A 15,751-nucleotide genomic window follows, 5' to 3' on the forward strand; every position below is an offset into this window, starting at 1 on the left:
TGCCTTTCCACAAACTCAAAATGTGCCATTTTGTTTTTTGCTGAAAGTAATGTGTTTCTTCTGGCCACTCTGCCATAAAGCCCAACTCTATGGAGCGTATGGCTTATTGTCGTCCTATGTACAGATACTCCAGTCTCTGCTGTGGAACTCTGCAGCTCCTCCAGGGTTGCTGCCTCTCTGATTAATGTCCTCCTTGCCCGGTCCTTGAGTTTTGGTGTGCGGCCGTCTCTTGGCAGGTTTGCTGTTGTGCCATGTTCTTTCCATTTGGTTATGATAGATCTGATGGTGCTCCTAGGGATCATCGAAGATGATTGAAAATAAAACTATATTAATGTCTATCAAAAATTTTCCAAGTCAAAAAGAATAAATTCAAACTTTCAGACTCATGAATTGAACTGGGCTGACCTGCATTTAGGTTTTACATTTTTTTAATCCACTCATACCTGTAGTTCATCAACCCACCCTACTGTTTTTGTTTGTAATCTATTTACCCAGGAATTGCAAATTAATCATATGATATTATGATTTTAACAGTGAGAATTATTTGGTGAGATGGGGAAGTAAAGGTTTTCCAAAAGAAATAGACATGCTGAACAATCTGAAAGTTGTTTTTACGGTAAGTTTTCAATAAATGTAAGAGATAAGAAAAAATGAAAATTTGTCAATGGTTCATTCGTTATTGTTATTTTAATGGTGACTGTAGAATCAAGAGAAAACTCTATAATCTAATGTCTCTGAAGAAGTCACACAATAAAGTTACATGAGAAGCAGTGCAATCTTAAATGGTGTAGGGTATTCTTAGAACTGGGGGCTGTTAGATCAGTAAGGATGTGAACTACCTTCCACAATTAGCGGTATCAGCGTAGAGTGTATATTAAATAAAATAAAAAATATTAGATGTGTTGTTCAGCGAACACAATATACAGGGATATGGGAATTTGAAGCACCAAACACCCATACCTTGAACAGGATGACCTGTGTCTTTATTCACAAAAAATAGAACAGCATTCCTGAAGCCATATTTGTATGGGATCGAGTCTGTGGAAAAGTGAAGAGTCAAAGCTCTAGGTCGGACTTTGTAGGCAAAATGGACGAGAGTATAATAAAAAATCTTTTTTCATTAAGAACGAATCATTCATAAACGGATCAAGTATAGAATACATAAGACTATGATGTGAACAGAAGGTTAACACCAAATGGACAGCAGTGATCCCCTGTGAGTCAACGCGTTTTGCTATTTCGCTTCATCAGGACACACTTGGGGATGATCGAAAAGAACAGGTCTCACTATCTTATCAGCACACAATCGCCCCCATATGGGAGACTCCAGAATGGACCTCAAGGCTCATTGTATGGAAAGGGAAGAGGAAAAGGCATTCTACCATTGCTAGCGGCCAAATATTGTGTAGCAAAAGAGCAAAAAAATATCTTCCTATAGGGTTTATTGCAGAGTAACATATGTCAAAAATGCATGGTAAGTACCAGGAAGATTATAGAGAGGGAAGAAATAGGAAAAAGGGGGGATGGGGGAGGGGAGAGGGGTATATCAAAGGCCTTTTAAAACTGTGTTTGGTCCGTAGTATCAGAGACTTGAAAATTCACCCATTTAGACAAATATAAAATCTTATTACTAATTACTTATTACTTACTACTAGTGACAGCCAGACCTCTCTCTGTCACAGAAAGGTGTGGCTGTATGTAGTCCAAGAATCTGTAAGACAGGCATGGATAGCGTAGGATTGACTGTACCCCCCAGGAAAGCATCAACCACGACCATATATTGTCTTTGTAGAGCACTGCGCTACCAATGAGATTCCTGGGGAGTCCTTTGGAGTGCATAATCCGAACTAAGTAGGTTGTCACTATGCCTTCAAGATAAAATATTGAACAGGTACTCATCCGGTCTTGGGTTGCTTCATCAAACTCAATGCTTGATCACCACAGGTAGTGCTATGCTTCAAATCCTCAAAGGTGGGCACATAAATCGCTCGACCGGTTTCAACGGACGTCTCCTGGCTTCTTAAGATGCTAAATCAAAAAGCAGTCTTTCCTCCCACACTTTAAAGACATGCTGATAGGATAATTGGCTCCTTTCTCAATTGACCCTAGTAAATGTATGCAAATCAGCATGAGGATTGATCTACATGGAGAAAACCCATGGTGAATAAAAGATGAAGATGGGTAGAAGAAAAATGAGGATCAACATGTAAGTGATGGGTCTATAAAAAACGAAAACGAATAAATAATAGATAAATAAAAAGTGAGGATCGTGAAATTAAAAGTGGTGGATACATAATGAGGTCAATGCAGCAAGTTTATGGAGAGAATTGTAAGGAAAAACATTGGCTATTTTTTAGGGCCAATTTCCAATTTATGAATATTTAAAAATATCTTGGGCATCCTTTTTCCAAATTGTTTACATCCTGTTAATATGCATCCCTTAACAACAATTCAAGATTCCAGTTCCAAACGTTTATAAGAAGGGGGTATAAGGGTGCTCACTTTAAAAATATTAAATACAAATAAAAAATATATATAAAAATGTGCCTGAATCTTCAATAAGCTGTGGTAAAAAAATTGAACTTCTTAAAGTGCAACTGGCATATCAAGTGCAGCAATCCCCAGTGAAAAATCTATTCCTGTGTGTAGTAACCATGTAGGTAAATAAATAAAAATACATATAAATAACCGTCAAATAAATAGGTAAAAAGATAGATAATACACAAAATAAATAGTAAATAGTAATAAAGTGCAGTGCAGCAAAAAACAAGTCTTAACAGTGATAAAACAGTGATATTCAGAAGGTTCAAGTGCCACAATCACTAAGACTAAATAAATATTGGTTTCATCACACTAGGATAAAAGCCCTTTCCATTTTTTATTAGAAAGGTGAGACAAGCAACGTAAACAGTATATGAGCCCTGAAATTCCAAGTTTTTTCACACCCTTGGTGCTACAAATTTTCCTCTCCTTGCACCTGAGGCAGAAAAGTAATCCTCTGTACTGTATGTTTTTTTTCCATTAGGCCCCGTACACAGGACCGGATCTATCCACTGGGATTTATCCGCGGATCAGTTCCAGCAGATAGATCCGGTCGTGTGTAGGCCCGAGCGGACAATTTTCGGCGGACATTTGTCCAGCCGACGGATTTCCAGCGGATAAAAATTTCTTAGCATGCTAAGAAATCTATCCACTGGAATCCTGTCCCTCTGTCGTCTGTACAGACTCACCGGATAAGTCCGTCCGATCCCCATCCCTCGCATGCGTCGGAATGATTCAACGCATGCGTGTAAGAATTTACCTTCCAGCGCCGCGCACGTCGCTGCGTCATCGTCGCGGCGACGGCACGGACACGTCGCGACACGTGACCGCGGATGTTTTCCACGCGGATTTTGATCTGATGGTGTGTACAAGCCATCAGATCAAAATCCGGAGGAGGAATGTCCGCTGGAAACGGTCCGGCAGACCGTTTCCAGCGGAAATCCTCTCGTCTGTACGAGGCCTTAATGTTTAACAACTGCATTACTTTTATTTACAGTATGTATTTTGCAATCTTGTGTTTACAAAGTCTTAATCTGTTATATGCTGGAGAGTCAAGTGGAGTTGACTAGAAGTATAAGAGGCATAAAGCCTCGTACACACGATCAGTCCATCCGATGAGAACGGTCTGAAGGACCGTTGTCTTAGGTTAACCGATGAAGCTGACTGATGGTCCGTCGCACCCACACACCATCGGTTAAATAACCGATCGTGTCAGAACGTGGTGACGTAAAACACAATGACGTGCTGAAAAAAATGAAGTTCAATGCTTCCAAGCATGCGTCGACTTGATTCTGAGCATGCGTGGATTTTTAACCGATGGTCGTGCCTACTAACGATCGGTTTTGACCTATCGGTTAGGAATCCATCGGTTAAATTTTAAGCAAGTTGGCTTTTTTTAACCGATGGTTAAATAACCTATGGGGCCCACACACGATCGGTTTTGACCGATGAAAACGGTCCATCAGACCGTTGTCCTCTGTTTAACCAATCGTGTGTACAAGACCTTAGATTGTCATGTGTTTATAGTGGCAGCTAATGTGCATTTTTAAGAGTCCAGATGGAGGACCTTTTTTTTCTCATCCTATGTAGGAGGCTCATACTTGTCTTTGATTGACATCATAAAGCTGGTAAATGACTCTTTACAGTGCAAGAAATTAAAGAATTTGTTAACCCAAAAAAAGATCCTGTCCCTTTAAAGCATTTTATACAGGCACAGTGCTTGTGCTTTGTCATTTGGCCCCCTGTATCACCTGTAATACCTGGCTGATCCTGACAGTTTCTACCCTCCCCTCTCTAAACTGACCATGGTATATCATGGCTGATGAGTCCTGACACTGCGGTCAGTTTACGTGCCTCCATCATCCTCAGCCCTCCTGTTCTCCCATGTGCTCCTGTGTCCTCCCCCCTCCCCTCCCTACCTGTCTGCCCCTGTGTTTGTGCCCACCCCCTCTGCTGTTGCTGCTCTCATAACTGTTAACATTTTATATAAGCCCTTCTGTGACCTATCAACAAGTGCTCCTGTCTGTGTGCTTTATTAAAAAAATGCCTCCTTTTCCGGATTTCATAGTGGTTCCCCACGATCATGTGACCGGCTCTCTCCTCTCCTCCTCACGTCCTGATTGACGTCAGTGGGGGGAATCTAAGCCCCGCCCACTCCATCTGTCATGCAGGCAGCAGAGAGAGCCAGCCAGTGACATAATGGCAAAAACACTGATCTTTGCTGTGAAGACATGTTGCTGTTTCATATGTCTTAAATCGTGGAAGGAGCCCAAGAAAACTTTATCAAACCTTTCAAACCATTAGGCCTCGTACACACGACCGAACATGTCTGCTGAAACTGGTCCGCGGACCAGTTTCCGCGGACATGTCCGACCGTGTGTACGGCCTAGCGGACCGGATTCCTGGCCCAGCGGACAGGTTTCCCGCGGACAAAAGTTTCTTAGCATGCTAAGAAACTTGTCCGGTGGAAACCTGTCCGTCGGACATGTCCGATGGTTACTACAACTCATCGGACATGTCCGCTGGCCCGAAATCCCACGCATGTGTCGAATTGATTCAACGCATGCGTGGAAGCATTGACCTTCTGTGTCAGAGAACGTCGGTGTCGTCTACGTCACCGTGTTCTCTGTCCGCGGGGATTTTGGTCTGATGGTGTTTACACACATCAGACCAAAACCTCCCAGCAGACATGTCCGATGAAAACGGTCCGCGGACCGTTTTCATCGGACATGTCTGCTCGTCTGTACAAGGCCGAAAGTTTTGACACTACTACCAGATGACTTCTGGAGGCAGAGACAAAGTATAAACTCTGCATTGCTTTGTCTAACAGAAAGGCAGCAATGAGAAGTTCTCCGCCCTTTTATCTGCAAAAAATGGTGTTAGGATTAATTTTTACATCTCTCTGAATAAAAAAAGAAATGTTCGTAATTGTACATTAACCCTCCTGGCGGTATTCCCGAGCGTGACTCGGGGTGGATTTTTTGTGCCAAAATCGGTATCCCCGAGTCACGCTCGGGGTAGCTATGCAGAGCCTGCAGCGTGCGCTGGCTTACCTTGTTCCTGGATCCAGAGATGCCACCGCGCTGTGTGAGCGAGCAGGACCTCGCTCGATTCACACAGTGTCCTCCTGTGCCGCCGATCTCCGTTCCCTGCGACGTTACGACGCATGGGGGCAGAGATCGGCGCCAAATTCAAAAAGGTAAACAAACACTATACATACAATATACTGTAATCTTATAGATTACAGTACTGTATGTAAAAAATACACACACCCCTGTTCCCTAGTGGTCTGCCCAGTGTCCTACATGTACTTTTATATAATAAAAACTGTTCTTTCTGCCTGCAAACTGTATATTGTCCATAGCAACCAAAAGTGTCCCTTTATGTCAAAAATGGTTTTAGAGCAGCTAGAAAACAGTGATAATAAATTATAATCACTTGCAGAATTGTGCAATAGCAATTTGTGGGGAAATTCGTCATAAAAAGAAAAAAAAATAATGACAGTGACAAATATTGAATAATTTTTATTAGAATTATATTATTATTTGTTATAATTATTTATAATTATTTATTATATTATAATTTATAATTTTGTTTTTAAAAAAATGTCATACCCGGGATGCCTATTAGACTCTGGTTTGGTCAGATTTAAGTGAGTTATTCCTAAGAATTGCAGGCCTACAGTATAAAACGCCAAATTTCCTTGCAAATAATGGTAACGCTTTCAGCATCTTTTTTCTGAAAGAATCATACCGCCAGGGAGGTTAAGGAACCCAGGAATATTCAAGCACAATGGGATATGTAATTGCCTTCTGGATATTGGGCATTGGTAAACAGCTGTGAGAAAGCCCAGTTTCAACCTTCCATTCCACGCATACCTTATTTTTTTACTTAAAGGTCCCTTTCAAACTGGGAGTGGTAAAGCGCCGCTATTTTTAGCGTTACGACGCACGGGGGCAGAGATCGGTCAAAGTGATTGTAAACAATCACCTTGTAAAACAAATTATTCAGTTTAAAATAGAAATGAAAGGCAAAATATTTTTGTATAGATATAAAAAAAATTGTAAATAACTTTTTTCCCTTTTTTTTAAATAAGTGACCACAATTCCCTCTGTTCTCAGCTGCATAAGCGTTGGAGGGAGGAGAATCAGCAGTACACTGAACTTCTAAGTGAAAGGCTGTGCAAGGAGGGCATGTAAGTCTGATCATTGGAGGAGAGCAGGCTGAGTTCCCAGCATAGCTATAAAACTGACCATGGTGTGTTCTCCTGCTTAGTGTGGTCCGTTTTTAATAGGAAAGCAGAGGGACTGACAGGAATACCAGGGATTGCACACATAGGAAGCAATACAAAGAGAACAGGATACTTTGTCATACAAGTACATGGTACAGCAGGCATACATCAGGAATATGAAATGTTGGGGTAACAAACCCTCTTGTGGTATTTGGGCCTCATCAGACTCCTGGCAGTCTATCTGTGGGCCTTCCCAGATCATCCAGATTTTCTGTACAAAGGACCAGTTTACCACCTGCTTCTTGGTCACTAGTTATAACCGCCTGGTTGTTGAAGTCCATTTCATCAAGGACAGGGGCCAGCTTCATTCAGTTAATCCTATCCACCTCTTTCAAAGTCTACTATCACGCTTGGACAGCTTATTTCTCATTGTGTGAGGCAAGAGATTTACATACCAGGTAAAGCTTAATGTCACTAATTCTGTCATTTTGATCTGGATCAACACTTGGTCTTGAGGACCATCAAGGGTCAAATCTTTTTCACAGATCGCCCCTCACTCCTTGGTGCAGGCCTTTGTACAAGGTATCACTCACAGCCCTCCACCCCTGTGTATTCCCTAGTAATTCCATGGGATTTCAACCTTGATCTTTCTCATGGCCAAAACTTCTGCAAGGTAATTTTCTGAGTTGATGGCCTTATCCTGCTAACAACCATCTCTTGTGCCATGCCGAGACATGGATATCTTGAGACCCACAGTCTGTTTTCTTCCTTCTACCATAACAAGGGCATAGTTCTTCCATCTCTGTCCTGCTCCATATCATCCCAAGGAGATTTCACTTCATTGTCTGGATGTGGTATGCACTGTTCAAGTCTACCTCTCTGCTACAGCTTTTTTTAGACAGACTGACTCTCTCTTTGTCATCCCTGTCCCTTTCATTACATTATCTCCAGGTGCATTTGGAAACTCAGAATTTTGAAATTTATGGAATTAAGGACAAGGTTCTACATATCCCTGTCTTAGCGCCCTCAACTAGATAAGGCGGGGGAAACAGGTGCAGGCAGGAGTCGGCAGCAGGCTGGCGGAGAAGGTACCAAATCAGGAGACAAGATCAAGGTCAAAGTCCAGGCCGGGGTCAGTATAGCAGGCAGAGGCAGATAAGCAGGTAGGGGGGATCTGAGAAGGGTAGTCAAACAAACCAGGTGTTTTCAGGAACAGGTCAATCCCGTAGTCAGCAAACAGGAACTCAGGTACTAGCTGAAAGACAATCCAGCACTGACACTCAGTTAGGTTCACACTTAAATTTGGGCGCATGCATCCAAGTCTATGTGTGCGCGCATGCGCATTAGCACTATCAGGCTGGGATACTTATCCTTTAAGGAACACAGGTCTCTCCCCTTTGTTCTTAGAATCCACTCTTACTTGTTATAAAATTAAGGCATGGTAAGAGTGGGGATGTCTATCAGCTCTGTTTTCCAGTGTCCAATCTCTTTTTTTTTTTTTTTTCTTTTTTGTTTTTTTTTTTCTTTCACGTCAGACTCTGCTCACATATAGCGGAGAGGCTAGCTCACGGTTCGCCCGCCCTTAGCGTCTCTCTTGCGGCTTCGCATCATTCGTGGGTTTTTTTTTTCCCTTTTCTTATGATTAAGTTCCTTTCCTTTTTTTTTTTTTTTTTTTTTTTTTTTGCCATTACAGGTTTGACATTTTTAAACTGTTAATTAATCTTTCCCCGCTTAACAAGTCTGACTGCATTCCTTGCTAGTATAACATTATTAGTCCCAACCCTTTTCCCCCCCCCCCCCCCCCAGATCTGTGTGCCATGTAATCTTCTTTATGCTTTCTCAGCTATCTGCTTCTATCATTCCCTGGGCAAACTTTTCTGAGGATTTGAATACTTTCCATTTTTCCCAAACCACCCTGTATTTGTCCTCTTCTCCTGTCTCTCTGCAGGCCAGATACTCCATCTCTTCTATATATTCCACCCTTTCTATCCACTCTTTAATTGATGGCCTCTTTGGATGTAGCCAATTTTTTGGGATCAGAGCCTTAGCTGCATTTAATAACACTGGGACCAGAGTTGTTCCATATTGTTTTTTTGTTTTTTCAGTTCCATGAAACAGACAGGGCAGCGGGCTACATAGAATCGTCTCCCCTGTTATTTCTACAATATATTTCAAGATTTCTTTCCAATATTCCTGGATTCTCGGGCAGTCCCACCATATATGTAGAGTTGTTCCTTTTTGTTTACAGTTTCTCCAGCATAGCTCTGAATTTCTTGGATGAATCTTACTCATTCTTGATGGGGTCAGGTGCCATCGCACCATACATTTATAGTTTGCTTCTATGGTGGTAATGTCCGCGGCATGATTGTATACTGCACCTATCATTTGTGTTTTATCAATTTTTTTACCGATATCGCTTTCCCATTTTTCTAAGAAAGGCAGTGTGTCTTGAGTCTCGAGTTCTGTTAATATCCCATATGCCTTTGATATTCCATGTGTCAGGGGCTTATCCATGCTGCATATTTTTTCTATTGGGTATAGTGTCTTATCTTCCCTAATTGGTTGTGGTAGTGTGCTCACAAAGTGTTTTAACTGCAAATACTCCCATTCACTCATATTTTGTTCCTTTTCCCCTATTTTTATCTCTTGTCTTAGTTTAATTTTCCCACGTGTAACAATATCTTTTAATTTTTTCTCCCCTAGGTGCTTTCCAAAACGTGTTCCATTTCCTGGTGGGAAAAAATGTGTGCCTGCTAATGGGGTTAATGGAGAGTTATACTCCCATTTTTCCCGTCTAAATATTGTGTCCCATATTCTAAATACGTTCCTTGTTATATTATGTGTGTTCGTGCTCAATTCCCTCATTTTCGGTGGTATCCATATATTTCTATTTAATTGTGTCCTACTTAATATTTCTTCCATACGTACCCATTTTTTTTTTGTGTATGCGTTTGTCCATTCTACCAACCTTGCTAAGTTTACAGCAAAATAATATCTTTTTATATCGGGGAGCCCCAACCCCCCTCCTTTTTTTTTCATGCTCAGCAATGGATAGCTTAATCTAGCCTTTTTTCCTGCCCATATATATTTCAAAATTACTGTTTTAATTACTTTAAAGAAGCTTTGCGGTATTTTTATTGGGAGCATTTGAAGTTTGTATGTTATCTTTGGTAATATCATCATTTTGAACGCATTAATCTTGCCTATCCAGGAGATATGTTTTTTTGCTAGGTTTTTCAGGTCTTGGTTAATGTCGTTGATTAAGGGGACAAAATTGGCCGAATAGAGTTTTTCAACTGTAGATGTAATTTTTATACCCAGGTACGTTATAGCTTCTTTTTCCCATGTAAATGGAAACTCTTTCTGAAGTTCTTCTGCTTCTTTTTTATCTATCCCTAAATTCAAAATTACTGTTTTTATCGGGTTTATTTTAAAGTTTGAGAGTTCACCGTATCTTTTTATTTCCTTTATGACATTAGGGAGGGAGACTCTCGGTTTGGTCAAGTATAGGAGTATGTCGTCTGCATACGCCGCCACCTTGTGTTCTTCATCTCCCACCCTCACCCCTCCTATCCCCGGGTTTTCCCGGATTTTTGCTAACAACGGTTCCAGGGCTATTACATATAGGAGAGGCGAGAGCGGGCAACCCTGTCTGGTTCCGTTTTCCATGTTAAACACAGACGACATACTCCCATTGACCTTCACCCTTGCCGTCGGGTGACTATACAAGTTCTTTACCCATTTCATGAACCTTGGTCCCAGGCCTATATTTTGTAAGGTTTCCATCATAAACCCCCAGTCGACTCTGTCAAATGCTTTTTCGGCATCTAAGGACATGAGTACGACTGGGGGCTTCTTTTTTGGATCTTGTTGTAACAGTAACAGAGTCCTTATGCTATTATCTCTTCCTTCTCTGCCCGCTACAAAGCCCGCCTGATCTGGGTTTATTAATTGCGGCATTAAACTTTTTATCCTAGTTGCTAATATTTTCGCGTATACTTTCAGATCTGCATTTAACAATGCTATTGGTCGATAGCTGGAGCACAACGTTCCATCTTTTCCCGTTTTAGGGATAATAGAAATATTTGCCAATAGAGATTCTTTTCTTATTTCCTCTTCCTCTCCTATTTTGTTAAAATAGTTGCACATCTCTGGGATCAAAAGTTCTTTAAATGTTTTGTAATATTTAATCGGCAAACCATCGGGTCCTGGGCTCTTACCACACGGTGTTTCCCGGAAGGCTCTGTATACTTCATCTTGAGTTATTGGAGCCTCTAAGGATTCAATGTCGTTTTGGGAGATTTTAGGTAATTTCACTTCTTCTAAGTATTCCCTGATTTTCCTTTTTCTCATCCTTTCTTGCTCTTGGGTTTCATTAGTTCTTATTGAATATAATGAGCTATAAAAAGTCCGGAAGGACTCCGCGATTTCGGACGTCTTATATTTCATAAGGCCGTCTTGGTTTTTTATTTTTTCTATGTAGTTTTTTTTTTTTTTTTCCCTAGATATTCTAGCTAAAAGTTTCCCTGGTTTGTTCCCCCATTTATACCTCTCCTTTCTAACATTTTTAAATATGTCTCTTGTTTCAACCTTCATAAGATCTCTAAGCTGGGTCCTCTTTACAACAATTTCTTGGTATATTTCATTTTCTCCTCGCTCCTTATGCATTTGCTCCAGTTGCTCCATTTGCTCCAGTTCAAATAGCTCAGTTGTTAATTTTTTCATGTTTAATTTTCTTATCTTTTTCTTCCCTGCTCCTATTGAGATTAGTTTCCCTCTGATGTATGCCTTATGGGCCTCCCATACAGTAGCTACCCTTACTTCAGGTGTGTTATTGAGGGTGAAATATTGCTCCAAATCCGTTCTCACTATGTTGTTTACCTCTATATCCTCTATAAGTTCTTCGTTTAAGTTCCATGATCCTTTTCTTTGCTCTGTCTCTTTGAATCTAATTTCCACTGTTACAGGAGCATGGTCTGAAATTGTGGTTACCCCTATTGAAGTTTTAACTACCTCTTCCAGTAACTCGTGGTCTACGATTATATAGTCCAGTCTTGAGTATGTTCCGTGGACGGAAGAAAAGTAGGTATAGTCCCTTTTATTTGGATGTGTAATCCTCCAAGGATCTATTAAACAGTAGTCATGCATTTTTTTTCTTAATATTCTAAACTGTTTAATATTTCGCCTCTGAGCCCCGGATGTACTATCCAGTTGATAGTCCATTGAGAGGTTGAAGTCTCCTGCTAGTATTATATGTCCTGATTTAAAGTCCATTAAAGCGTTCAAGATCCCCCTCAGATATTTGTATGGTTGGTTATTTGGGCAGTATATATTTGCTAACGTGTATTTTTTTCCTTGGAGTACTCCTTTTAGGAACAGATAACGACCGTCCGGGTCTACCTTCCTACTGTAAAAGAGATATTATTCCCTATTCCTATGGCAACCCCCTTAGCTCTTTTCTTTGGGGAGTCCCCATAATACCAAATGGGAACTGCCCGAGAATACAGTCTAACATTAGAATCCAACGTTATGTGTGTCTCTTGCAGAAAAACGATTTCAGCGGAATACCTTTCAATTTCTCTTAATACCATATGCCTTTTTTCAGGGCAACTAAGACCTCTTACATTATATGTTAAAAAATTTATGTTTGTCATATTTTTTTTTTTTTTTTTTTCCCTTTTCTGTCTTTCTCGGATATATATGTTCTATCCTGCTACATGACACACAGATCTGAGTCCCTTTCCCCCCCCCTTCCCAATCCTCCCCTCTCCCTTCCCACCCAAACTCCTCCTCCCCCTCCCTTCTCCCTCCCCCCCCTCCCCTCCCCTCATATCTTGCCCCCTTGTTCTTCATTTGGGGCTTTCTCCCCCCCACCCCCTCCCCCCTTCCCCCCATTCGATCCCTGACCTTCTGGTCATTTAGAGCTTTTTCTATTTGGCGCTCCTGGCGCTCTTTTGCTCCTCAGACTGAGGTGGAGTTCTATTTTAGCCCGGTCTCCTATCTCCCTATACTGGGGAAGTGGTGAAGAAGCGCTTTCTGGGTCTCCCCCCTCCCCCTTCCCACTCCGATGGCTTACTAGGTGAAGGGGTGCTCTCCGGGTCTCCCCTCTCCCCCATCCCCTGCTAGTTGCTTACTATCTTAGCCCCTCCCGTCCCCCCCCCCGCCCTCCCCCCTCTCCCCCCCCTCTTCTCCGGCAGTCGAGATTATTATTAATTTTTTGGTATTGGGATGCCTAAGCTATTACAAAATTCTGGTATTTCCTCGATGAACCTCAGTCTTGCCGAAGTCCCGTTTTTCCTCCCTATCAAACATGCTGGGAATCCCCAGTTGTACTGAATGTCTTGCTCTTGTAGGATCCCCAACAATGGTTTTAAACTTCTTCTTCTTTTTAACGTCTCTTGGGACAGGTCTTGGTAAATTTGGATATTATGTTGATCATATTCCAATGGCGACTTCCCTCTCAGGTTTCTCCAAAGTTGGTTTTTCTCTTCCCAACTTTCAAATCGCACAATAATGTCTCTTGGATAATCCTGTGATCTCTCTCTGGCTCGTCTTATCCTATGCGCTCGTTCTATTCTAAGGGGGGTCGTTATTTCTCTTTCTAATATTGGGTTACAAATTTTCCTTATTATTTCTGGCAAGTCCTCAGTTTGTGCGGTATCAGGGACTCCGCGTATTCTAATGTTCTTCCTTCTATCTCTATTCTCCTGATCTTCTACTTTATACGCCTGTTCTCGTTGATTAATTTTTAATGCTTTTATTTCATCTTCTAGTTTTTTAACTGAGGTTACATTTGAGTCGACTTTTTTCTCTACTTCTTCAACTCTTTCCAATATATGCCCCATATTTTTCTCCATTCTTTCCATTTGCGATTTGATTGATCTTTCTAGGGCAGCAAACATTCCCTCCATTTCCATTTTTGTTGGTAGGAGTGTCATATCCTGGGTTTCTTCCTTATTTCCCTGTTCTAATTCACTCTCTCCATCATGGTCAGATCTAGTCTCTAAGAATGTTTCTGAGAGTGTTTCTAAGTCGGCCAGTGTGTTGGTAGCCCCTTTTTTCTTGTCTCTCTTCTTATCTTTTTCTACCTGGCTTCCTCTACCCGTTAGTAGTTTTTCAACGGGCTGGTTATCTCCGTTTGTCCCATGTGTCACAAATTTACACATCGGGCCTGGGCTTTGACTTAACCGGGGAACCTTTGGGATTGCCCCCCCTTTCGCTCCCCTTCCCCTTGTGGTCATCTTACAACCCTCTTGGTTTTACAGTAATCTTGTTTACAACCGCTCTTTACTGTGCCCGTGTTGCGCCCACGATATGCCAACCAGAGGTTTATAGACGTTTTATAGTAATTTCGTTTTGGGCCAGGGGGGCATACCAGTCTATGTGAACCCCCTTTCTCTCTCTAATAGAGGGGAAAAAAAAAAAGAAAAAAAAGGGGGGGGGGGAGAGGACAGGGGAGAAAAAACAGAGCTCCGAGAGGTTTTTCTGTTTTTTCTTTTTTTGAGGTTACAGAGCTGGCAGGGAGTTTTGGGGGTAATAGCCCAAGAGGATCCTACTGGGTCCATCACTTGAATAAGTCTCACGTCTACACAGCACTTTTCTACTGAGTTGAGCTACACATTTTATTTATTTATATATTTTTTTTTTTAAATAAACTCTTTTTTTATCTCAGTGTATTTCCTTCAGTGAGGTATTGCTGTGAGCAATGAGGCTTACATCCGGCTGGCAGGCTTTTCGAGCGTGTTTCTCAAAAAAAAAAAAAAAAAAAAAATTCCTGGGTGCCACATAAATATATATCCAATATGCCATTTAGCTGTTCAAGTTGCCTATAACATTTACTCGCGAGCACCCACTACTGCCTGTTTATTCTGTCTGGAGCTTTCTCAAAGTATAATATAAATTGATTATCCAAGTGTCCCAGCGCTCAAATATCCAAATGTCCGCGTTATCGGTATAAAAAATAGAAATGGAAAATTAACAAGGGAGGTGACCTCCGACAGACAAATATAGTTTATCCACCCTGGTAGTTATCTTACTAAGCACATGTCGCTTATGTCACCAATTTCTTATCTTCATCCCAATCTCATATGAAACATTACCACCTCTATTGCAGGTATCTCATTAATATTAGTTCATGTGAGAAGCATTGTACTCACCGCTTTGATGAATATGGTGTGCTCACAGGTCCATTGATTTTGAAAAAACCTTGGAGAAACGACTGGTGTAACATTTTTAAATCTTACCCGCTTATTGGAGATCTTCTTGGAGCCAGCTCCTTACTTACACGCTTCTCTTTCTTTTAATTTACTTTGGGATACTTGAGCTATGAGGTGCTGGGTCTCTTTCCTGTCAACCACTGCTCCCCATGTGGGGACCCACATGCCGCGGTCCACCGCGACTTAGTACAGCTGCACGCGCACCCCAGGGAATGGGGGAGGGGGGGCCGCCGAGCGCACGAGCTGCTCTGCTCTCACGAAGGGCTCGGTTCACCTCGCTTCCCTCCCTGCAGCCCCTCCCGCTCTGTGTGTTCTGTGTGTTTGGGCTTTACGAGCGCCGTCCTCACCGCTCTGCGCTGCAAGCCTCAATCACCGCAACACAGGAAGAGCCGTACACGCCGTCCACGCTGCAGGCCAGGAGAATCTCAGGCAGCCGGGATCCGAAAGAAGGGGGTGAGTTTACTGCATAGGGACAGCATCTCTGAGCCGCGGGGGGGAGGTGGTCAAGCGGGGAGAGGTCCGGGCCCCTCGCTTCCCTTCACGGCTCCACGGTCAGCGCAGGGCTGGAGAGCGAGGGCTCCCGTCTAGCAACTCCTCCACTCCGACCGCGCCATTCCTAGACTCCTCCCTCACCCCCGGCCCTTTGCTCCAGTGTCCAATCTCTTGATGCCATCAAGAGATTATGCAACTGACAGTGTCCAATCTCTTGATGGCAGTTGCATAACCCAATATTTCCTAGTACTCCTGTGTACCTTAATGTACT

The 15,751-nt window shown here is 42.1% G+C and overlaps 1 protein-coding gene across 3 annotated transcripts in view; it reads left to right on the top strand.

Moving 5' to 3' along the window:
• DOCK2 (dedicator of cytokinesis 2) overlaps positions 1 to 15,751 on the top strand; it is a 325,179-nt gene that overhangs the window by 82,109 nt on the left and 227,319 nt on the right. For all 3 annotated transcript variants that reach the window (XM_040344676.1, XM_040344678.1, XM_040344677.1), the window contains exon 9: positions 535 to 616. In XM_040344676.1, the coding sequence (XP_040200610.1) occupies positions 535 to 616 (82 nt within the window). The remainder of the gene's footprint in view (positions 1 to 534; positions 617 to 15,751) is intronic.

This window comes from Rana temporaria, chromosome 3 (assembly GCF_905171775.1).
Source record: "Rana temporaria chromosome 3, aRanTem1.1, whole genome shotgun sequence".
NCBI lineage: Eukaryota > Metazoa > Chordata > Amphibia > Anura > Ranidae > Rana > Rana temporaria.